At 36.1% G+C, this 23,828-nt stretch overlaps 1 protein-coding gene across 1 annotated transcript; it reads right to left on the bottom strand.

Moving 5' to 3' along the window:
• Positions 1 to 19: 19 nt before the first annotated feature.
• BZIP25 (basic leucine zipper 25) lies at positions 20 to 23,746 on the bottom strand. The gene is made up of 6 exons (XM_039040268.2): positions 23,130 to 23,746; positions 22,863 to 22,959; positions 21,622 to 21,832; positions 20,871 to 20,946; positions 20,663 to 20,788; positions 20 to 580 (listed from the first exon to the last, which is right to left on the bottom strand). Exons 1-6 carry the CDS (start codon positions 23,700 to 23,702, stop codon positions 215 to 217), a joined length of 1,449 nt encoding a protein of 482 aa, XP_038896196.2. The 5' UTR covers positions 23,703 to 23,746; the 3' UTR covers positions 20 to 214.
• Positions 23,747 to 23,828: the final 82 nt, after the last annotated feature.

Here is a 23,828-nt window from a genome sequence, read left to right as displayed (position 1 = left end):
TAAAATGCAAGTATGGAACTACCCAACTGATTTCTTTTATTAAAAAAAAATCTTAACCAAGTAAGATCCAAGTCTTATTACAGAGTAGTGGTGCATGAAATGAAAACAATAGGTAAGAAAAGTTTTTTTTTTCATTTCTTATTAATCACCTTAAATCCCCACAAGCTCCCATGATAATATAAGAGGAGAAAAAATTGCTACAGAAACGACGCGTTCAATTCTTCTTGTGGTTTGGCGTTGCATGGGAAGGTTCTGCATCCCAACCTGACATTGGACCATGGATGGCCTGTTTCTGCACGTGATCAATGTGCACAGAGGGCATATCAGCCCTTTTGGTTGCCACGTCATTCTGTGATCTTCCAACATGTGGAATAGGTGGAGGATTAGGTGGCACAGGCACTTCCAAATTCTGATGATGTGGAGGGCTGTTTGCAAATGCAGACATATTTTGATGAAAGAATTGAGTGTTGGATTGCATAGGCATTTGGGTATTGACAAATGGCATTTGAGTCTGAGACATTGCAACTAGTAGTGGATTCACTCCTGTCACTCTTTTCACCGTTTCTTCAGCCATTTTCACCTGAAAACAATAAAACAACAAATGAAGTGAAAAGCCAATGAAACAACCAATGAAGAAAAGCCAAAAGCCAAAAGCGAATGTGAATAAAACCACCACCTAGCCACCATCGCCAATGTGCTTTCATTTCATGAACTAATAGTGTTTTTTTTTTTCGTTTTGGTCCATATACTTTGATGTTTATTACTTTCAATTGTCCAGTTTGTTGATTTTTAAAAAACTTATGGTTGTCTATTGACATTTTTACTATAAATTTTGAAAACATGTTCACATATTGTGTTTCTTGGTATGAAAATTATTGTTATTATTTAACTAACTTCGATAAAAAATAATTCTCTAAGAGATTGAATTTAAGATTTATTGAAAATAGAGGGACTAAAAATTCACAAACTTCAAAATATAAAGACCAAAATACTATTTTAACCTAATTATTTAAATGAATGAGAATAAACATGCTTTCATCGAGAGAAAAAAATATTGAAGGAATACAACGAAAAACAACAACAAACATCCAAAAAAGAGGAGACCAACTAATAAAAAGTTGTGGAACAAATAATAGTTGACATGCTTTTATATCCTGAATTACTACACAAACAAGACAGGGCACAGTTGCAAGAAATGCGGAATTTTTTGTTCGAAAGGGATGGAAGCCTAACAAGATAATTTCTTTCTTTTTAGACAAAAAGAACTTACCATCAAAGACTACACATGTAGCCTCGTAAAAGAAGGAAGAGCATATGATTTCGGTTTACTGCCATTCCTCAACTGATGAACAAACGAGAAAGGCTTCCTTGATGACTGAGGAAAGACAATGAAGAAATAAGCAGTCTTTCCTCGCCTGTTTCCCCAATAGTTTATTAATACTTACATCTGAAGTTCGTCTTCAATTTTGGTGTTTTCTTAGTGGTTCTTTAACTGCGATTTCATGATTTTTGCAGTGGTTCTATAATGTTTCAACTCAAGTTCATAGTTCTTCCGATGATTCATTAGTTAGTTTTTATCAAGAAGTCGAAGTATATGTCTTTCAATAATGAAGTTTTTTTTTTCTTCTATAATTTTAAAACTATCTTAGACTTTGTATTTCTTAATGCTCCCACCACTCTCCTCTCTCCCCTAATTTTCCTATCCTTTCCACAACCGTCTCCGGCCACCACGAGTGGTGCCATTCAGCCTCCCCCAGGCTCCATTCTCATCAACCGGAAAATCTTCACTATTTGCCCTAATGCTTCATCTCAAGGTACATGGGCTTACATCACAGAACAGGGTCGATCGATAACTTACTCCATTTCCCTTTGGACTAGCCCCTACAACTTCAAGTTTTCAATAGATTGATTTCTGGAAACAGCACACTATGTTTGGAAAAGCTTAGTAACAAAAATGGCTTCTTGTGGAACTTACTCTGTTGCAACACTCATGCCGACGAATGAAGCTTTTTTCAGAGAAAAATAAAAATGGCTGGTTTCCTTCTCCTTGATCTCCGACTACAATAGAGAGCCTCCATCATCTATTCGCAATCAACAAAATCTTTAGTGAGGTGGTCCAATGGAAAGTCTCCCCTGTTTTGAAACCAAAGTCGACAACACTTATCACTGCTTCACCCACCTCCTCGGCATCGACAATCACACTAAAAAATCCAATTGGCAATTTAGATCTCACTATCCATCAATTGCTCAATTAATCATTTCCTCGACAACAAAGCTCTGCTCCATGTCTCTGACTCCCGCCTTGCTTCCAAACTATGTTGTCAGGAATCTTGGACAACCATTGGCGATTTCAAACTTGATATTTTGGCAACTAGCACTGCATTCTCTTTCTTATGTGATTCAATTACTTCATATGGAGGATGGGTTGATATCACAAATCTTCTCCTAATTCTATGAAATGACCAGATCTTCAGAATACATTGGAGATTGCTGTGGAGGTTTCTTAGCAGTCTTGAATCAGACTGATTGAGGCTTATCCTTGCTATCAACATGGTGAAGATCAAACAAAACTCCTTGGGTTTTATTCCAGCCACTGTGGACTTACGTACAGACCTGGCCAAATCTTCGATTATTGTTCAGCTCTAGTGTCGTGTCGACCACATTCACCTTCCCAATCGGCGGCTGATTTCTCCAGAAGTAATTGACCCAACGACGGTTATGTATGGAACGTTGATAGGCTGATTTCTCACCTACCACATACCTCCCTCTTAACCTTCGAGACATGGCCAATATCCTTAGTGAACATGGTCTATGTATTATGGTTATTCCACCCCTCCCTCTTCCATCAAAATCCAAAAAATCCTACTCTGCAACTGTGAAGAAAGAACAAATTACAGCAGGAATTACAGGGTCTCCAGCCATCAATTCAGTACGATAAATCGGCCACATCGACTATTCAAGAGGGTGCCACATTTGACTTCCAATGTTCCTCTCATGGAACGTACATGGCTTATGTTCCTAAAAAAGTGTGCTTTGGTTAAGAAGTTGGTTTAACAATCAGTAGAACTCTAGTTATCGGTTGTGTGATATCTCGTTGGACAATGGTTGTTTTACCTAGTCTAGCTCAAACCAATCTATTATCTTTCCTTGTTGGACAAATTCCTTGTCACATATACTTGCCTTGCCAAATTTGGAGCTATGACCTTACATCATCTAGATCAAAGTACATTTCCCTCCGACTTTATCCTCTTATGGTATTGATTGGACAAATTCCATCTTTTCGCACTCTGGTGGAGGATTGGAGGAACAATCGTCCCATTTTTGGTTGGTCGAATCATAGTTTGATGATGAAAATCCTCATTATGTACTTGATAGGCCACATATTGATCTTAAAACCCGTATATGAAGTATGAGAGGATTGACCTATTTCGAATAGGAACCAAACATCATTGGAGGTTTCGTCATGAACATAGGTGTGCACGGTTTAATGAAAGTTGAAACTTCATATTGTACTCCATGTTCAATTGAGAAGTTGGGATGCCGAACATCGTCATCTTGTCATTGAATAGAATTATCCTCAATTTGAAATGACACACCTCTTTCTAGATGTCAAGACTTGTATATAGTGGTCGGTTTTTTATGTTCATTCTATCACGTACACTAAGGTTTGAAATATTCTAAAAAACAAAATTAAAAAGAACTTTAGGATGTCAAATTATAAACAATCATAAACATAAAAAACATTTCCTCTCAAATCATTATATGTTGCTCCAGGTTGTGTAACGATGTTCAAATACCATCTTTCATATCCAAGACCAACAATTAGACTCGCATGATTGCCTATCCCTAAATAACATAATTGAGTTGATTTTTCCATAATTCTAATTGAGGAACAAAATGGCTAATCCAGTCTCGTTCGTACTGCCCACACAGGTTATTCGTGTGCAATCATTATCTATATCGCATTGTCGAGGAATTTATTGCATACAACCGACTTGGTGCATCACGCGATCAAGCAAGTGTTATTTTGCTACCAAAAAAATAAATAAATGTTGTCCAAACTTGATGCCTATTCTAATCAAATTGTTATAAGACTCCCATGTAATTCCATAGTTAATTAAATTTAATATACATACAAAAATATTTATTGATATATATTTTTAATAATTTGAAAATGAACTCATCAACTCCATCCGTTCAAGCATTAAAATATTCAACATATATCTATATTGAACTAATACGTGCATAAGATTGTTCGTTACAACCATAGCACTGTTCCACCTTTAACGTTTACAAAATTGTTAGGATTTAGGGCGTCAAACAAGAACGTGTTATAGTTTGTTTAATCTAGTTGAAAGATCATACTGTGTAACTAGAGGCTTATCACCTATTTCATTCTCATAACAGTATTTTCGTTGGGATGCCAGAAAAATTATCGATCTCATCCTCATATTTGTAACAGTAATTGTGGGCCTGACAAATCATTTTGATTGATTGTTGCACCTTTGCATAGTTGTTTATACAATCATGCAAGACAACTTGTTCCCCAAATATAAGTTACAGCTCTTCGAAAATTTGCTAGTAAGAGGAGATACATCAAATACACTATATTGTTAGTCTTATTAGAAAATATAATGCTTCCAATGAGAGTGAGTATATAGGTTCTGACATAACATTGAACTTTTCATCTCCTACTTCATCTGGTAGTGAGCCAAAATTATTCAATTGTGTCGCAAACTATGGTAGGCTAAGGCGACCACCTTTCATAAACCAATTATTAAGTTATATCTATCATAGTTGTTCATATAGTTCGTATCAATCTATTGAAATTGCTCTGCTCTTCATTGTTTTACCAACACTGTAATTAAATGTTAATCTAATTGTATAAATCCAATACATGACACATCGTAAAATTTGGTTGTGTGTAAGTATGACATGACATGATACATTCATTCAACCGTCCCTCTCTATGTATGACCACTTCCCAACGCATGTAATGCATAACATATGTAAACTTGTTATGCCAAACCAATTTTGATTTGTGACTGGATTGAAGGTACAATACAGAAAGGTCATACGATGTTATAATAGCGTCGTCGTATTCTATCTAATGACATTTAAACCACATGCCAACAAAAAACATTAATAATTATATAAGCATGAGTAATTTATGTTGACATAACACGAGTTTGTTGGCAAAAAAGATATTAGTAATCATAAATACATTACTATTAAGTAATCAATACATGCTTTACAACAAAACATAATACAAAATAGGATACACAATTTTAAGGCAATTTAACATTCATAATTAAGATGTGGAGTTAGGAGCTCGATAGTGACAAACTCATCTACTATGCCCTTCTTGCCTACCTATTCCACTACGTGATTTAACCATCGACTCTTGTCAATCCATCTCGTTTTGTAAACGCAAACAACATGGACGTCCAATGCTACGCATTAGCATTGCATCCAATTGAATAGATCAAAAATTTGGGTCAAGTCAGTAGTTTTTGTCAGATATTGGTTCAAATTGTGGTTCATAGCACGAAAAATAACATGGCAATTTGTAATATGATTGTATGCGCTCCAACTTCAAACAAGCAGCAATGACATGTGAACAAGGAATTCCATACGTTTGTCATTTATTGCATACAAATGTTTGCTCGATTAAATGCACGCAATAAGTGATGTCACCCTATTGAGTGATCATAAATGGTCATTGCATGGGCATTTGCATATACTTCCAATATAGTTAGTTTATTTACAATATACCTAAACAATTGAGGCAACATATATTATTTATAATTTTGATTACATTTGTTGACACAAGTTTTTTATAGAATATATTTACCTAGTGAAACACTCCCCACAGAATTGTAGCTTGTGCTCCAACACGTTGATTGGCAAAGCACATTACAATTCAATAGAAGATTTCCTGGACCAATGCGGTTACGGATAACTGTCTTGTAAGAAGCCCCAACTTAGATTATTTGGAGCTCATACAATTATATTATGAATTGTCACGTTATTTGTCATGCTAGGAACCATAGTTTGAACCAATACCCAACAAAACTATTGATCTGACCCAAATTTTCAATCTATTAAACTGAACGCGACATTAGTGCATAACAATAGACGTCAATGAAGTTCGTGTATATGAAACAAGATGAACTGACGAGAGCCAGTGGTTAAATCTCGTTATGGAATATGTAGGCAAGAAAGACATAGTAGACGAGTTTGTGCTTGTAACTCCACATCTTAATTATGAATGTTGAATTGCCTTAAAATTATGTATCCTATTTTGTAAAGAACATTCCTTCTCTGTTTTGTTGTAAAATACTTGTTGATGACGGACTATATCCTAATGTATTTATGATTACTAATGTCTTTTTTGTCAATAAACTCGTGTTATGTCAATGTATTTAACTTGCTCACGCTTAGATGATTACTAATGTTTTTTGCTAGCATGTGGTTTAAATGTCATTAGATGGAAGACAACGACACTATTACAGAATCGTACGACCTTTTACCTTCAATCCAGCCACAGATTGGAATTGGTTTGGCAGAACAATATACAAATGTTATGCATTACATGCATTGGAACGCGGTCATACATAGGGATGGACGGTTAGACGACCGTAATGTGCCATACTTACACATGGTCGGATTTTACGGTGTGTAATGTATTGGGTTTATACAATTAGCTTGGTATTTAATTACAACATTGATAAAACGATTGTGACAAGAGACCCATACGTTTCATCTTCCACAAGGGGAGATGGTGGTCACATTACAAGATGTTTTTTTTAAAGGAAACAAATCTTTTTATTAATGCATAAAAAGAACGTACAAGAGATGTGTACTTGAAAGAGAACGATACATGACACGGGATCAGGAGACGCACCTGGGCATCTCAACTAGGTTGATACCCCCTTAGCACCCTTGTCACTTCCACATTAACTCAAACACATCGGTATGAAAAGTTCTTACAAAAAGACCGAATACAAAGAAGAGGGTGAAACCTCCTTCGAATAACTTAATACAATGCAAATGAAAAACAGGAACAAAAATCTAAGCTACTAAAACACTCTTGGTTGGAGAGAAAAGACCCTTCACTTTATAAACCTATCAATCCAGATGGATGAAAGCTTGCCAATTTAGATAGATGTCTTGGAGAGAATATGCTGCAAAATATTTAGAAAGAGAGCACCATTGTGAAGCATTTAATTTAGCAGCCTCATAACGGATGAACCAAGGATGTTCTTTATCTTGGAAGACTCTTTGATTTCTTTCAAACCATATTTCAACTAGCAAGGCTTTTACTGCATTGACCCAAATCAGATTTGAGGTTTTCTTGAGGATAGGACCTATAAGAATTTGCTGCACATTGCTTCTAAAATTGTTGTCGAATGTCCAACTCATGTTGAAAGTTTTAAAAAGAGCTCTCCAACAGTTTCTGGCATAAATACAGTCAAAGAACAAGTGTTGAAGCTCTTCTCCTTCTGATTTACATAAGACACAAAGACTGGGAGAAAGAAAATGGGAAGGCAGCTTGTGTTGCAATTCTGAAGAGCAATTTAGGGCTCCAAAAAGCATGATCCATAACGTAATGTTCACTCTTCAAGGGCTATTGGACTTCCATAGAGCTCTTTATAGGCGGATGTCAAGAGGTGGGTCCAAAGCGAGATGATTAGTTAATGATTTTACCGTGAAGGATCCACTGGCTTCTAAAGACCAAGTACGAGAGTCTTGAGCTGTTTAAAGGCTCCTTGTTGGACACCAAGGAGAGCAGATTCTGGAAATCTGAAATTTCATCTTCTTTTAAGAGTCTTCTGAAGAATAAAGACCAAGAATGAGTTTGAGAATCCCAATGATTCAAAACAGATCCATTTGGTTGGAGGCAATTCCGAACAAGGAAGGAAATCTGTTTTTAAGGAGAGTATTGACAATCCAGGGGTCATGCCAAAAAGCTATTCTGCTGTCATTTCCTAGATTGAAGACTGCCAATGATTCTACTTTCAACCATGTTCGTGAGATGTTGATCCAAGGACTACGAAGGCTGCAAAGTGTCTTCCCAGAAGTGTGCCAATCAAAAATATTTCTGCCGTGAATACTCTTAACAACTTGTCTCCAAAGAGAGGAGTTCTCTTGCATAAAGTGCCATCCCCATTTGGCTAGAAGAGCCAAGTTTCTTCTCTTTAAACCTCCTAGAACCAGTCCACCATCTTCTATCTTTTTAGAGACAATTTCCCATTTTACCAAATGATTTAGCTTCCCTCCTTTATGTCCTTCCCAAAAGAAATTTCTCATAATTCTTTCTATAGAAGAAATTACCTTTTCTGGCATTAAGAAGGAAGACATATAATAAATTGGTAGATTAGAGAGAACTAAATTGCATAAAGTTGCCCTACCACCTCTTGAAAGGTTATACCTTCTCCATTTGTCTAGTTTACTCTGAAGTTTATCAATAACCGGCTGCCAAAAGTCCACTCTTTTTGGATATCCACCCAAGGGAAGACCTAGATACAAAAAAGGGAGCTGCAATGTTTTACAACCTAACCTTGAGGCTACGGCTTCTTGCTTGGATTCTTCAATGTTGATTCCACAAATGGTCGCTTTTTCCCAATTTATTTTCTGACCGGAGCACCACTCGAATAGTGCAAGAGTTTTTCGAAGAGTCTCTAACATTCCATCATTTCTACAAAATAAAAGGGTGTCATCTGCAAATTGAAGAATGGAGATATGGATGTTATCATTTCCAACCACAAAACCTTCAAACAAGCCTTTTTCATAAATTCTGTTAACCAGGGATGTTAGGACTTCACTGACTAAGAGGAAAAGAAAGGGAGAGAGTGGGTCTCCTTGTCTAATTCCTCTTGTGGCCATAATTCTTCCTCTAGGTCTTCCATTGATGAATATGGAAAATTTAGGATTGGATATGCAGCCCATAATCCATGAAATCCATTTTGGGTGGAAGTTTTTTTCATGGAGAACTTTTTCAAGAAACAGATTGGTATGAACAATTTCAACAGATTGGTACAAACTATGCAAACAACTATTAGGGATACACCTTAATAATTGGGTTATGAAAAATAGTTGTCTTAGCTTACCATGGTTAGCTACAGAATTGAATAATTTTGGTCTTCTACCAAATGAAGTAGGGGATGAATAAGTTCAGCGTTATGCCAAAACCTATATACTCACTTTTATCAAAAGTATTGTATTTCCCAAAAAGACTAACAATACGACGCACTTGATGTGTCACCTCTTACTAGCAAATCGAGCTTCAAAGAGCATGAACTTAAAGTTGGGGAATATATTGTCTTGCATGATTGTATAGATTATGTAAAGGTGCAAAAATCAATAAAAAAAAATTATCAAATTTACTAATACTGTTACAAATATGGAGATGTAATTGATTACCTTTTCCGTCACCTCGAAGACAGCACATTATGAGAATGAAATAGGCGACCTCTAGCCACACAGTAAGATCTTTTAGCTAAATTAAACAAACTATATCATGTCCTTGTTTGATGCCTAAGTCTTAAAAACTTTACAAACGTTAACTAAAACGATGTTAAAGTTGTGACGAACAACTTTATGCACATATTAGTTCAATATAGATATATGTTGAACATCTTAACATTTAAACAAGTATGATAGGGTTGATGAATTCAGTTCTAAATTATTGAAAATAAATATTTATATATGTATCTGAAATTCATTCAACTCTGGAGATTACATGAGAGCCTTAGAATAACTTGATCAGAATATTACCATTGTCTCAATGAGCATCAAGTTTAGACAAGCATAATGTCTTTGATTTATTATTATTACTTTTTTTTCTATAGTAGAACGAATCGTATGATGCACCAATTTGGTTGAATGCAACAAATCCCTTGACAATACGATACAAATAAATGATTACACATGAATAACCTACTTGGGAAGTACGGATGAGATTAGGTTAGCCATTCGACTCCTCAATTAGAAGAAAATTACTCATTTATTTTACAGAAAAATACATTTTTGGTTCCTAAAGTTTGGGTTGAATTTTATTTGGTCCCTAAGATTTTAAGGTTACATTTAGTCTCGAGGTTCGAAAAATAGTTCTAAATGGTCAATAATATTATATTAAGTTTCACTGGTCGGACAGCAAAGTTAGCTATCTCCATTTTCTCTCTCGTCTTTTCCTTCTTTTGTGACCAAATTGGTGCCACCAATTCGTTTCCCTTATACATTATTTTTGCTTTTTAAGAATACTATATTTAGCTAGAATCACAAGGTGTTGCGCTTTAACAATGGTGATTCTAAGGCGCACACACGTAATCTTCTTCCTTCAATCAAATTTAAATCCAAAAGTTGAATTCCTAAGCCACTATTCCAAAATTTTCTACGAAAAGAAAACCAAAGTCGAACTTTAGGGTTGGCAAGAATGAGAGAAGGCTTGAGTTGGGAGATTGTATTCCTGTTTGTTTGTTGGAAAAAAAAATTGAAATTTAGGGTTCGATAAGAAAATTGGAGGGCATGATCAGAGTTCAGTCCTCTAATGAATTGGGTTCAAAATTTCTGAGAAACTAGGAGTTGTGAGGAGAGGGTGGCATGGGTGAATAGTCAGACGAGGAGAGGAATTTAAGGACGAACAATAGACAGAAGAAAAAGATGCAGATGTTATCCAATCATCAAAACTTAATATAATATTGATATAATTTTCCAAATCATTAAATCCAATCAATAAGTAATTGCCACGTCAATTTTCCATTAGTCAACTAACGATCAATTTGAGATGATTCAGATGTCGACATCCGTTCAGTTTTTGTAAGTGAAAGATGAAGATGGACTAAATAAAATAGTGGATATCGATGAAGATAACCAAAAGCCAGAGAAGTTAAAAGAGTTATGTCTTAGAGGAAGCTCATTTCAAGATTTGGAAACAATCTCAACGAAACAAACACACCATAACAATCAATGAGATGGAAAATGCTAACATCCCCATTCTTAAAAATATAAGTTATCAAAATTATTATTCAACACCAACCGCCCCACTGTCGCAAAGGCACCAAATCCTCAGCTCAAGTAAATTGAATTATCAAGTGGCTCAATTCATAATTATCATCAACTATTCTACCTTTATGGAGTAATGAATTAAAACAGAATGATGCCCCAATTTGTACAATTTGTGAGAAAACCCTAAACTTCACTACTGCCTGCAAATGACACTCCAGAATCGAATTTTATCTCATCAATCTCACAAAGGAAAATCTAATCTTTCAAAGCCTTAATAGCCACATCATTCTCTATTAGTCAACTAACAGTCCAAGGACCATTTAGAACTATTGCTCAAACTCAGATACTAAAGTGTTCATTTTAAAACCTTAAAGACCAAATAGAAACTAATCTCAAACCTCAAGAACCAAAAGTGTATTTTGCTCAAGAAAATAAAAGGCAATTCTATTTTTTCAAAAGACAATAAAAATACCTAAAAAGTCAAATGATCTCATCTTTACAAATGACGAAAACTAAAAACATGCATATATCATATACATGTGTGTGTATGTACATATGTGTGTATGGCATTTGGCTTAGGTGGACCAAATGTGTGCGTTGCGTGGACCAATTCTGTTTTTAGTGAAGATGAAAATCACATTACTTCCGTTTTTTAAACAGGTGAAATGAATAAGGACAAGAAAAGCACCCTACTTTTGCAAATAGTTTCTACACCACCTTTTTTTGGCAAATATTTTCTGAAAGTGCCATGTTTTGATACTTAATCCTAGATCTTCGACATCTCCTTAGAGGATTATTTGTCAAACCATTGACTTGACTTGGCTGCTAGCTGGGCTTAGAGTTGTCTTGGAAATGGCCTGTCTATTTCCTTTTGGAAAGATCCTTGGCTTAGTTGCTGTATTCTTTCATCTGCTTTCCTCGTCTTTTCCGTATAACTCTCAACCCTCAAACTACCGTGACTAATGTGTGGAGTGCAGATCTGGGCTCTTGGAATTTATGTTGTCGTTGTAATCTTGTGGAATTGGAAATCACTACAATGGGCGGCTTTATCTCATCTTTTATTTTCAAACTTCGTCACTCACCTGATACTTGGTCTTGGCCTCTTGACTCTTCCATGGCTTCATTGTCACGTCTCTTATGGTTGATTTGGTGGGTACAGTGGATCCTCATTTGAAAGATTTGTATATCATTATTTGGAAGGATTGTTATGCAAAGAGAATAAAAAAATTTCTTTGGGAGCTTAGTCTTGGTGCCATCAATTCTGCTAATAGATTGCAACAATGTATGCCTTTTGTGCATCTCTCTCCTTCTTGGTGCCATGTGTCATCAGAATGTTGAATCTCTTGCACATCTCTTTATACATTGCTCCTTTGCATCTCGATTCTGGCAGTTTATTTTTTAGGCTCTTGGGTGGTCTCGATTCTGGCAGTTTATTTTTAGGCTTTTGGGTGATCTTTTCCTTGCCCAATAATAGTTTTGATCTTCTTGCCCTACTTCTGGTCGGTCATCCTTTTACTGGTAGTAAGAAGACACTTTGCTGGACTCTTGTGTGGTCTTTCTTTTGGAACCTTAGGGGCAAATGTAACAGTCACCTTTTCAGAATATTCTTTTTCCCCTTTTGGTAGTTTCAAGGATTTAGTGTTTTCTATTGTATTTCTCTGGTGCAAATCTAAGCACCTTTTTTCTCATTTTAGCTTATATTTTATTTTGCTCTAATTGGCAACTTCTATTGCAATCACCTATCAGTGTTAGGTTTATTCGTTTATTTTATTCATTAATGAAATATTTTTTTTTTAAATATTTTTTTTTTTTTTAGAAAAAAAAGGGGACCACCAGAGGATATGAACAAAAAAATTGAGATAAATACCTCTTGATCATCATGAAGAATCACCAGCTTTTTGTTGGATTTTTCCACTCTATTCAAGTGTTTGGTTCTTAAAGTTCAAAATCTTATGATTTTTACCTTTTGGGCTTCCATTATTGAAGAGGTGGAAAAGCATATCAGGACATTTGTCTCATCCTCATACCGGTCAAGGTTTCTAACAGAATTGAAAGAATGATTTGCAATTGAGGAAGGTGGTATTGACATCATTGGCATCTAATAGAGAAATAAATCCCTCTCGGCTAAATGGATTAGGAGATTTCTTGAGGAAAAGACAGCTTTCTGGAGGAGAGTTATTGCTTTTATTTAAAAACTGATCTTAAACCAGGTGGGAATTTCATACCACTACCAAAGGGCTCTTTGCTGATTTTTTGTCTGAGATTATCCACTCTTGGAACCTTAGACTCAGGAGGCATGAGCTCGTAGAGGAGGAATTGAAGAATGGGCTAGATAATCAATGGAAAGTCTTGTTTCCTTAAAAAAATAAATAATAAATAAATAAAAGGGCTACACAATCGACTGCCCTTGATTCTGCTGATCTCACTGATAATGAAGACATTTGGTTATGGAACCAGTTTCTCCACCAAATCTCTTTTCCAGTTCTTAGTCATCATCAGCATCTCATGAAAAGGAAAACTTATTTATTTTGGTTTGGAGAGGTAAGTATCCCAAAAAAGTTAAATTCTTTTTATGGGAGCTCAGTCATACTTGCTTGAACACTCATGATAAGCTCCGGAAGAAATCTCCTGGTTTTTGTTTATCTCCCAGCTGTTGTATCATGTGCAAGAACGGTCCTGGAATTCACAGCCCACTTTTCCCCTCATGTTTATTTGCCAAATCTTTTTGATACTTCATCTTACAAATTTTTTATTGGTCAATTCCGCTACCTAGTGATATTTGGACCCTTATGAACATCGTATTTATTGGCCATCCCTTCGAGGAGGAAAAGGAAATTTTATGGTTAAACTTCCATCGTGCCTTTCAATGGTCCCTTTGGCTTGACAGGAACCCTCGTATCTTTAATGATACCTAATCATAGTTTTTACTACCTTTTTTTCTTTGTAAGAGTAGTTTTGATTACTTTATCTCTTTGGTTACCTATACAACCCTCACATAGTGTATATCGGCTAAGCATTTGCAATCCTTTTAATAGGTCATCCACTCATCCTTTGGTAATTTCATCATATCAATGAAATTGTTACCATTTCCTATCAAATACGTATGAATATTAATTAAGATGTCTGAAATAGTTCGAAATGGATAAATTTCCTATTTTGGCTGTCAGGAGGACAATGGGGAATTTCATTCTTGTTATTGGTGTGAGCATGAAGGATCGAGTGAAACAGGAGGGAAGAGATGATGATTTTTTTTTTTTAAAATAACAAATTTATACATGTGTAAAATTTACAAAAAGAGGTTGGAACCCCAGCCAAAGGAGTTATAAAGAAGCCTACAATTGATCAAAAGAGAAGTATAAGCTAAAGAAAGATGTACATTTACAAGTCATAGAGAAGCGATAATACAAGAGACTCAAAATGAAAATTCTTCTCAGTAAAGGAATTTCTTTCCAATCAAATTGACCACAAAAACACCCAAATGAAGTTCAACCGAAGTGTCTTCTTGTTCTTCTTGACAGAATGACCAATGAGGGATAATGATAGGAGAGACCATTTGTCATTAGGGAGAGCAATCAACCATCTAAAAGCCTGAGAGATGAAGTCTCGACCAGATCTGGCAAAAGCACAAGTCTAAGAAATGAAATTCCGCCAATGGATTGTTTCTTGAAGGGTTATCAATCACCACCTATTGGCGTCATAAATGGTGATACATTGATCCCCATTGAAACAATGGAAAACAGACTTCATTCATGGCAACTTTTCAATATGGTTGATGGCTAGTCCAGCAATGTTTAGTTAAATCTAGAGAGAAACAACAATAGTACACTTTCAGCCTTTCATATGTTGTCATTTGTCAACTTATGAAAGGAGACCAACAGAGCCATTGAATATTTCCATGAATTTCCCGACAATCATAAACCTTCAAAGACGTTGTGAACCAACTTCTCACGTTACATCTCCTTGACCAAAGCCACTGAGGAACCTTTTGAATGTTCAGGGAAAAAGCTTTGTTGGTGACCTTGAATCTAATCATACATCTTTTGTACCGTGTCCATCCGATCAATAGTGCACATTTGATTGAGAAGCATCGGATTGGCATCCTACAACATCCCTAACTTGGTTGATTAGCAATAGACCTATGACCTAAAGAGCACAGACATGCAACATAGATATGGCATGGCGTGTACAAGGAAACATGCCAATTTTTAGAAAAGTAGGACATGGCCACATTGGAGACACAATATTTAAATTTAAATCTCCATGGTCTGAGAGGACCACGGAGATTTAAATTTATATATTGAGAGGACACCACAATTAAGCCAAGGATCCTTCTAAAAAGAAATAAATGAACCCCTACCAACATCTCGTGGCGGTTCATTTGTCAAAATATTGATATGGTTGCAACTCATACTCAGTGTTGTCTCAGTACAGGTTCATCTTTTTTTTTTTTTTTTTGAAGGTCCTTGGCTAAATTGTAGTGTCCTCTCAGTGGCTTTCCCTAGGTTGTTTCATTTCGCTTGTTTTCTTGACATTAAGGTGGTTGATGTGTGGACGGCAGATGGGGAGGCTTGGAACTTACATCTTCGCCGAAATCTTAATGAGCTTGAAACTATTGAATGCGCTTCCTTATCCCAGTTGTTGTTCTCCATTAGATTTCGTCATTCTCCTAATTCTTGGAGGGGGACTACTGATCCTTCTTCATCGTTTTCAGTAAAATCTCTTATGAATGACTTAATGTACACAACGGATCCTCCTACAAAGGATTTATATTTTGTCATTTGACTGGATCATTACCCTAAGAAAATAAAAATTTTCTTATAGGAGCTTAGCCTTGGTGTCGTCAATATTATTGATCGTCTTCAACATCGTATACTATATATGTCTATCTCTCCATCTTTGTGTGTTATGTGTCAAAGCCATTCTGAGTCCCCAGTTCATCTGTTTATGCATTACTCTTTTGCTTCTCGCTTATGGCATACTATTCTGGATGCTTTTGGCTGGTCATTAGCTTGTTCTGATAATATTTTTGACATCTTGACTTCTCTTTTGGTCGGCCATCGGTTTTATGGTACAAAGAAAACAATTTAGTTGGCCATTTTGCGAGCTTTCTTTTGGTTAGGAAAAGTGTAATAAACATCTCTTTAGAGATTCCTTTTCTTGTTTTTGATAGTTTCATGGATTTGGTTTTGCCTACCAAGTAGTAATAATGCAAAACTAGGCACCCTTTTAAGAATTTATCTTTCTTATTTTGTTTCCAATCGAAAATCTCTTTTGTAATAACCTTTAGGTGCTTTGGGTCCCCTTGTTTCTTCCTAAAAAAAATTAATTTTCAACTATTGTGTATATGTTAAAAAAATTCAACTTCAAAACCTAAGGATATTAAATGTGAGCCACCTGTGCCATCAAAAATTAGAAAAAGAAAATTGAGAAAAAAAAAAAAGGTGGAACAACCTGTAGCAAAAACCAAATAGCACCTATACACCATCCTAAGTGCTACTCTAAGTCCTTAAAATAAAGAATCTTCATTTTACAAAACAGCAAGTTCTTAGCCTTCCAAGGGTCTCTTTTTTTGGTAAAAGAAACATTTCATTATAAATGAAATTAGGAGAGAATCCCAAACACCTAAAGGTGATTTCAAAGAAGTCACCAATTATTGACTAAAAAAGATAAGCTAAAATGAGTGAAAGGGTTTGTTTTATGTTCGTGAGTGTCCAGGCCAGCTTATGCTCACCTCGACCAATCTCGCGAAACAACCCGTCTGACCCTACAACATTTGGGTGTCAAGGAAACTCGTAGTATATTAAATCCTAGGTAAGTGACCACCATGGATTGAACCCATGACCTCTTAGTCCTTTATCAAGGTCACGCACCCTATTTGTACCATGAAAAAATAGCAGACAAAACCAGCTCCATAAACTATTAAAGGAGGAGAAAGAGTCACAAAAAAGCCTTCTATTTCTTTCACCCCACAAACTCCAAAAGAAAGCATGCAACATAACCAATCAAATCATCTTCTTTGTACTGCCAAGAAGGTGACCCAACCAACAAGCAAGCCAAAATGTCAAAAATGGTATTAGGACATGTAAAAGACCATCCAAAAGCCAGTAGAACAATATCCCAAAAGCTAGTAACAAAAGGACAATGCAAAAACAAATGGGCCGAAGACTCAGCATGCTCGTGACACGTGACACTAAGAAGGAGAAATAGTTAATAAGGCAGGTGGCGTTGCAGACAATCAGCAATGTTGATGCCACCCAAGCTAAGCTCCTAGAGAAAGACTTTAATCTTTTTAGGATAACGGTCTTTCGAGATCACATAGAACTAGCTTTTTAAGGGTCTCTTCCCCTATTTATTTCCTTCTTGTATGACCCACGCATGAACTGGATCCTAGTAAGGATATTAGAAGGTTAATCTCCCTCTTTAATTCTTCTATTTCTCTCTCCTAGTCGGTACTTTCTTTCTCCCTCTTTCCAATTTTGGAGCAGAAAAAATGAGTTCTCCTTTTAGTTCAAAGGGTTTTTTGTAACAAGAAACAAGATCATATTCCAAAAGAGAACAAGAACAACCAAAAGACTCGGAGGAAGGGCATCCCACATAGAGAGAGAAAAAAAAAACCATTGAAAGCCTTCCCATCACTACTAATCATCCAGATATGTCGCAATGTACAGAATTACAAAAAAAACAAAAAACAAAAAAAGAAGAAGAAAGTTTGACCGAAGGAAAATGGGTTTTATTTTTATTTTCTAAGTTTTCTTCTTTCAAATTGAGATTATTTTTAAGGGTTGGGGCTGGATTTATTTTTTCAATGTCCAAAAGAATAGGCAACAGTTTTTTAATTTAAAAATAAATAAATAAACACTGATTTTCACGTGTCTACGATGTAGCCAACACAATGATTAAAATATCTGTCAATATATCAATATATTTGTTAATTAGAGAGTTCGACATCAATATCAAAGTTAAATGGACATCTTCGATATCGTGTATGAATACCCATAAAAAGTATTAAAAAAATCACCAAATAATCTATTTAAATATAAATAACAATAATAAGATCTATAACTTATTTAGAGAGCGACAAGAACTTAATTATTAATTTAAATGATTTTTATAATTTCTAAATTATTTGATTTATAGAAATATATGTCGATATTAATAATTTATTGCTATATCCATCAAATATCCACATAATTGAAAGTTTGATACATCAATATTTTAAACATTGATCTGACAACACGGGTGCATGTTGTTAAGCCTATGACAATAGACCAGTAAATAACTTCCTAGGCTGGCAGTGCTATAAAAGCTATTGACAACAAATCCAGCAATTGATCATCATGGAACTTATAAAATGACTTCTCTCCATTTACCTCCAAAACCAAAGCAACACCGACCAAGCCTTTTGACTATTCAAGTTCCTTGGTGACCTTAAATCATCGAGGCATGAGTCGTATGACTTTCTCGATGACCTCAATCATAGGACAATTCAAATCATACCTCTTTTATATCACGCTAGTGTAGTTGAGGTAGCAGTACCACAACATCGAGAAAGAAAGTACATCTTTACCTAAGAAGCATCCAATCAATATCTCATCATTGACTCAGTGGTGACCAACAACCACCACCACATTAGCAATTGTGATGGTAGAACTTGTGCAATTCATGGGCATTTAAATTTTCTGAAAGTTCGCACCATCTGTCATCAAGGTGCATCAACAAACACTAGAAAGTTTATTTTCTCCATATACCTTCTACAAAGCTCCACATATCATCATGAAGTCCTTGGCTCCACATTAGCAAACAGATGGCCAACATCCTTACAAATTTTCGATGCTCTGTTTGGAATGGCCAACCCACATCCTTTTGGCTAGACCATTGGATTGGGACCAAAATTCTCCACAAGTGTTTTCCAAAGCTTTTTGCAATAGCTGAATCTAAACAGGCCTCCATTGCTGAGGTTTGGAGTATTGATACCTCGTCTTGGGTGCTGAACTTTAGAAGAAAGAAACCTTCAGGAGGATGAAATTTCTGAATGGGTCTCCTTAAATCAACTCATCCCCACTCTTAATCTCACACTGAGGGAAGACATTTGGATCTGGAAATTGGATGATAGTGGTTATTTTACTGACAAGTCCTTAATTTCTCACCCAGACTCTGGAACATTTTCTTCCATGAAGGATCTCAACAAGCACTTGTGGAAATTTCCTTGTACTAAGAAAGTCAAGTTTCATCTTTAGGAAATTGCCCATTCCTGTCTCCATACATTGGATAAGACATAAAAAAGATGTCCTTGGCATAATCTCTCTCCCTCCTGGTGCTGCCTCTGCAAAAAGGATAATGAAACTCAAAATCACATCTTCTTCCACTGCTCCTTTGCTGCTGAAATCTGGGCTGTTATGTTTTCTGCTTTTGGTTGGAATGTTGCGGCTCCATGGACACTATTGCATGGGTTAGAATGTTGTTCACTGATCACCCTTTTGTGACAACAAAAGGATTCTTATGGGACAGCATTAACCAGAGCCATTCTTTGGAAGAATTGGGATGAGAGGAATTCTAAGATTTTCAATGGAAAAGAAAGATCCCTTAGGGATGTTCATGTTCTTGAATCGTCCATTTTCAATGCCCTTTTTTGGTTAAAAATTTGCAGCCCTTCAATAGTTACAATCTAAATTTCTTTGTATCTAATTGGAGGAATCTTTTGTAATCCCGTTTATGGGCTCATTTTGTACTCTTTGGAGATCTCATTCATAAATGAAATAGTTTCTTATCCAAAAAAAAAAACCTCTATGTACCTTCACTCGTTGAGGTACAAAACAATTCATGACAATATTGTTCTTTAATGTGGTTCTGATGCTTTTTCCATTTTTTTAATAACTTTGAATGTCCAAATTAGACACCTAGACTATTCTCATGGGACTACTACATTGGTCTACTACTTTTAGTTGTCAATGTAGCTCGTAGGAAATGAAATACTAGATAGGTGGCAATTATGATTTCAACTCATTCCCTTTGAGCTCTTTGCTATTTACATTAACCTTTATTAACTACTAGGTCAATCCATGGTGGTTGTAGTTATGCTTTTATTGCACTTTTAAATAGTTCTTGTTCTTGTCATCTTCCAGTTATGAAAACAGCTTATAAGTGCATTTGAATCATGCATAGATGCTTATCTCTGAAATGCTCTCTAGGAACCAAGAAAAAATAATCTATGATACGCAAAAAGCAGGTTCCTGCCTAAAAAAATGTGGAAAATGGTACTCTTGAGTGGAAGAAAAGAATGAACAAAAAAGGGAATTGGTGGAAAGTTAAAGAAAAGAAAGGAGTTTATAGAGAAAGACAGAGTGCAAGAAATAAGGGTGTGAAGGAACTGGAGGAAAATACAACCTTCGAGGATCAAGAATTGCCGAAGGTAGATGAAGAGGCATGCATCAAAAATTAAATCATTCTGCATGGGAGACCGTAGATGCCTAGTTTCTGTTTTCATTAGATGGTCCTTTATGTCCTTGTTTTTGTCTTTTATGTTATTTTTCTTTATTTTTCTTTATTTTTTTTTGGAAAGCTTTCCATTCCTTCCAAACCCCAAGGGAGATTTTAAGAGGAAAGAAAAAAAAAACAAACAAACAAATAAACAAACAAACCAGAAATGACTAACCTTCGCTCTTAAAGTCTCAATATCAGCTTTCAAAATTCTATTGTCAACAGCAGCATCATCGTACTTTTGATTTACATCTGTGAGACGCTTTAACAAAGTAGAGTGTTCAACCCTAAGTTGACCAACCTTTAGAAAAGGAACCACATTTAGAAATTGTTTCAATAAGAAAAATACCCGAGAACATATAAGGGTAGACATTTTACAGTACCTGTGTCTCAAGTTCAGTCAAGTGTGCTTGTTTTCGTCGCCTGGAGCGTCTTGCTGATTCTCTATTTGACAACATCCTAGGCCACCATCAATGTCAAGTGAGTAAAGCTAGGACCGGGCAACAAATTGGGTAGAAGAACTGATTTTTCCCATAGGGCCTTCTTTTTCTCTCCTCTCTAATTTATTTATTTACTGATTAGAAACGAAATCTCTTCCATTAAGATAAGAACATTCACTAGACAAGTAAGAGGACAGGATGGAAGATGAGATATCTCCTTACCCAAAAACCAATAAAGATCACGAAAACACTCTTCAATAGAAGCAACAATAAAAGAGGATAGTTGATTTCAAACACAAAGTAAAGTGAAACATGCTTAATATATCTCTACTCATAAAAATTACAGAATTCTATTTTCCAAAATATTTGATCAGAACGTGAGATTGTAACTTCTTTTTTTTTTTTTTGGTTAATGTAGAAGGCGATTGTGAAGGGAATTTGACATGAGACTCGAGGTAGATCAACAAGTTGAGCACACGATGAACTTAGATAATCAAAAAAGATATAACAACAATACCTTCTCTAAACATTATAACGGGTGAAAAACATAATAGAAGAGCATAATAAAGTAAATGATCCCTGCTTGAGTCATATCCTCAATCAACGGAAATATGAACGGCTGGATAATTCAGAGGATTAACAATTTGACATAAGCAAGAGAAACAAAGTCCACAGAACAATAAACCAAAATTACCTCCTAGCGCGTCTTGCATCAGCAGGATCCATATTCTCAATGTTTTCAATGTCACCTTCAAGATCATCATCATCAGACTCATCTCTGGATGATCCACTTGTTGTTTGAGCAGGTTGTACCCCTAGTTTCTTAGGTATTGCAGGTAAGGATGGAATCCCAAGTGGGCTACCAGAAACCTCACTTTCTTTGGTTGAAGTACCACGATCAGAGGCTACAGCCACCATAGAGCAAAAGTGATATTGCAGTTATAGCACACAATTTAAATGGTAAGAGAGTGAGAAGGGGCAAGATGCATCAAGAAAAGAGATGTAACTTGTAAAATGTGAGATTCCCTAAAAATATATCGACTGTTATCTTGAGCACACCTGTTTTTCTTTTTATTTTTAGTAGATGTTGAGCTTATATTGAGAAAAATGAAATAATACAAAAGAAGCTTACAAAAATCATTGTCCAAAAGCGGAGCCAAAAAAATGGAGGTATTTTTTTTAATCAATGGAGGTGTTTTTTTGTAATGTTATCCGATAGGAATCCCCATGTATTCCATTCATCATACCAATGAATGGTTTTTGTTTCCTATCAAATACAAGGAAAACAAAATGGGGTCAAAACAATACCTAGAGACCTAACAAGATAGAAATAAAGGATTTCAAATAATAAGACAGAGAGGATGATTACAAAAAAAAAAAAGGGGGGGCACACCAGGAGATCAATAGAAAAATCGAACTAGCCTACCAGGAGATGAACACCATCAAATATCAGATAGAGATAATTATAAAATTATCGAAAAGAGTCAAGACATTCAATAGAACCAAAGTGGATCAGAAAAGTCCGGTTGCATGCCATTTTGTCATGGCACTACATCCGGCAACTTTTCAAACCATTATTCATAATTACGAAACCTCAACTTGATGAAACAAAAACAACACTTCGGAGTCGGGGTGTTCAAAGGATTTGGCTTCTAAAGAAATATTACACCGCCCTCCGCCAAGAACAATATATCAACATTCCCCACAACAGAGAACAGGAAAATAAAATTAAGAAATTCGGCATGCTTTTTTACAAATTTGACTTCAAGGACTAGATCTTCTCATATACAAGAGGTTGCTCAATACTTCTGTCCACTCCAAATGGAAAACGGCCATCGAAAGCCATAGGAACAATAAACTTTAACTACTTAATGAGCTTGACAACGATAAATAATGAATATAATAAAATCCGTAGACTGAACGAGAGGAAGCTACCTTGGCCCGGAGCTTGCATGCCAAATTGGAATGCGTTCGATGTTTGCCCACGATGGTCGGCTGGCTGAACTGGACCTTTGGGCTCCAAAGACGCAGCCTGCAATGCCGAACACAAAAATGGCTAAAACAAGTTCTCATTCAAAAGAAACCAATGGAGTTACTCAAAACGCAATTAGAGTTCAGCATTTCAAATCCCAAATTCATCAAGAGTACAGTACACCGATCAGTTTCAAGAGAGAAAGAGAGAGAGAAACAATCATGAATCACCCGCGACAGAGCCACAGCAGCGCAAGCCATATCAAGTTGATTCTTCAAAAACACACGGTATCGATCAGAACTACTCCGAACCATTTTCGATGGATCCGAAGATGGAATTGGCTGAGAACGATCATGATCACAATCCGCCTTCTTGATCTCCACAATCTCATCATCACCTTCATCACGCTTCGACGTTGAAGACTGAGAAGCGGGAGATGCCACATCCACGGGAGAAACCGCCACGCGATCGGAAGTAGTCGAAGGGCAACTATTCACAGGCAACGCCGAAACTTCCTCGAGAAACCTCTCGAACGCCCACTCAGAGGCGCTTCGGTTCATCGTCAACGAAGGACCCGGCGACCGAAAAGGAGAATGAGACGGCGGCGAAGATGACGGCGCCGGCTGTGGCGGCCAGAAGGAGTTATCGGAGAGGTCTTCCGATGAGAAGAAAGTATGCATCGTCGTTGTCAGAGTTCGATTTGTTTTCCTCGTCGTACGCGCGTTTTCAATGTGTAAGCATTTAAGCGCGTGGGAAACAATCCGGTGCTTTAAGGACCACCATACGCCACCAATGAAAAACATCCACGTTTATAGTTTGTTTTGTTTGTAGACGTCTGCTATATGTGTAAGGCTTGAAATTTGTTCTCACACTTCTTTTTTAAATACCCTTTTTTACCTATTTTTTTGGGTAGGATTTGGTATGCTATT

The sequence above is a fragment of the Benincasa hispida genome, chromosome 9, assembly GCF_027475165.1.
Source record: "Benincasa hispida cultivar pf3 chromosome 9, pf3_genome.v1.1, whole genome shotgun sequence".
Taxonomy (NCBI): Eukaryota; Viridiplantae; Streptophyta; class Magnoliopsida; order Cucurbitales; family Cucurbitaceae; genus Benincasa; species Benincasa hispida.
Note: the sequence above shows the minus strand (reverse complement) of the source record. Positions and strands in the feature narration are given on the sequence as shown.

Coding starts and splice junctions, on each gene's coding strand:
- BZIP25 (XM_039040268.2), bottom strand. CDS start 23,702: ATGTTTTTCATTGGTGGCGTATGGTGGTCCTTAAAGCACCGGATTGTT. Junction 22,960..23,129: donor CTGCTGTGGCTCTGTCGCGG/GTGATTCATGAT, acceptor TCGGCATTGCAG/GCTGCGTCTTTGGAGCCCAA. Junction 21,833..22,862: donor CATGCAAGCTCCGGGCCAAG/GTAGCTTCCTCT, acceptor TGGTGGCTGTAG/CCTCTGATCGTGGTACTTCA.